Source organism: Olea europaea, unplaced genomic scaffold (assembly GCF_002742605.1).
Source record: "Olea europaea var. sylvestris unplaced genomic scaffold, O_europaea_v1 scaffold29786, whole genome shotgun sequence".
Classification (NCBI taxonomy): Eukaryota; Viridiplantae; Streptophyta; class Magnoliopsida; order Lamiales; family Oleaceae; genus Olea; species Olea europaea.
In genome coordinates this window covers 1-1,377 of record NW_019248419.1, presented here as the reverse complement: position 1 = coordinate 1,377, position 1,377 = coordinate 1, and the positions used below count along the sequence as shown (strand labels likewise).

Sequence of the window (1,377 nt, the reverse complement as noted above, 5' to 3'; positions counted from 1 at the left end):
TCAGTAATACTACATCGAATCTCAAAAATGAAATATGTGATGTTCTTGCTCAATATGAACTTCGGGTAAACAAAATGAGAGGACAAGGATATGATGGCACTAATAACATGCGATGTGCTTGGAATGGACTTCAAGCATTGTTTCTTAGAGATCGTACATATGCTTACTATGTCCATTATTTTGCTCATTGATTACAGTTAACATTGGCTGCGGCAGCTAAAAAAGTCCATGTCATTTGGAACTTCTTTTCTCATTTGGACAAGATTGTCAATGTTATTACTTCTTCTCATGAACGAGTTACTGAGTTGCAATTTTCTCATAGAAAGGAAATTCAACATATGATGGATACCAGGGAGCTTGAATCTGGAAGTGGGGCTAATCAAATGGTTAATTTGCAACGATCGGGAGCTACTCGTTGGAGCTCATATTACAACTCTATAAAGAGCTTGATAGATATGTATGGTGCAACCAGCAAAGTGCTTCAATATATTTGTGATCATTGTTCAAATGGTAGATCTCAAGCTGAAGCTCGTGGTGCTTACAAAAAGTTGGTGAGTTTTAAGTTCATATTTATCTTGCATTTGATGCATAGAATAATGAGAATCAGTGATGTTCTTTGTCAAGCCCTTCAAAGAAGATCCCAAGACATTTTGACTGCTTTAATGTTTGTGTCTACCACTAAACAATTGCTTCAAAAATTGAGAGATGACGATTGGGAAGAATTTCTTCAAGAAGTAAAATCATTTTGCTCAAAGAATAATATTACAATACCCGATCTAAAAAGTTTGTATAACACTGGCCGTTCTAGTGATGAAACTACAATTGAGCATTATTATCACTATGATATTTTTAATAAAGCAATAGATTTTGTAACGATGGAGTTATATACAAGATTTAATGACATATCAATATAACTCCTTTCTCTCAGTGCAGCTTTGGATCCTAAAGATTCATTTAGATTGTTTGACAATCGAAAAATTTGCACACTTGCAGAGATATTTTACACTCAAAATTTTTCGAAGCAAGATATTATTACATTGGAATATGAGTTGCACATTATGAGTTAGATATGAAGGGTGAGTCTCGATTTCAAGTATCTACACTTTTTGAGTTATGCAAACAGTAGACTGAGAGTGGAAGGTCGGAGATTCACATTATGATGATTAGATTAATTCATCTTGTATTGACATTACCTATTTCTATCGCAAGTACTGAGTGAGCATTTTCAGCGATGAAACATATGAAGACGACACTTCGCAACAAAATGGAAGATGATTTTCTTGCTGATTGTATGATACTTTTTATAGAAAGAGAACTTGCTGAGAAAATAAATCTAGATTCTATTATAGATGAGTAGTAGGTTTCAAATCCTCGTCA

General features: G+C 34.0%; 1 protein-coding gene across 1 annotated transcript; it reads left to right on the top strand.

Moving 5' to 3' along the window:
- Positions 1-197: 197 nt before the first annotated feature.
- LOC111384699 lies at positions 198-914 on the top strand (the record flags this gene model as incomplete). Its single annotated transcript, XM_023009018.1, has 1 exon — positions 198-914. A coding segment is annotated over one exon (717 nt), but the record flags the coding sequence as incomplete, so codon positions are not given.
- Positions 915-1,377: the final 463 nt, after the last annotated feature.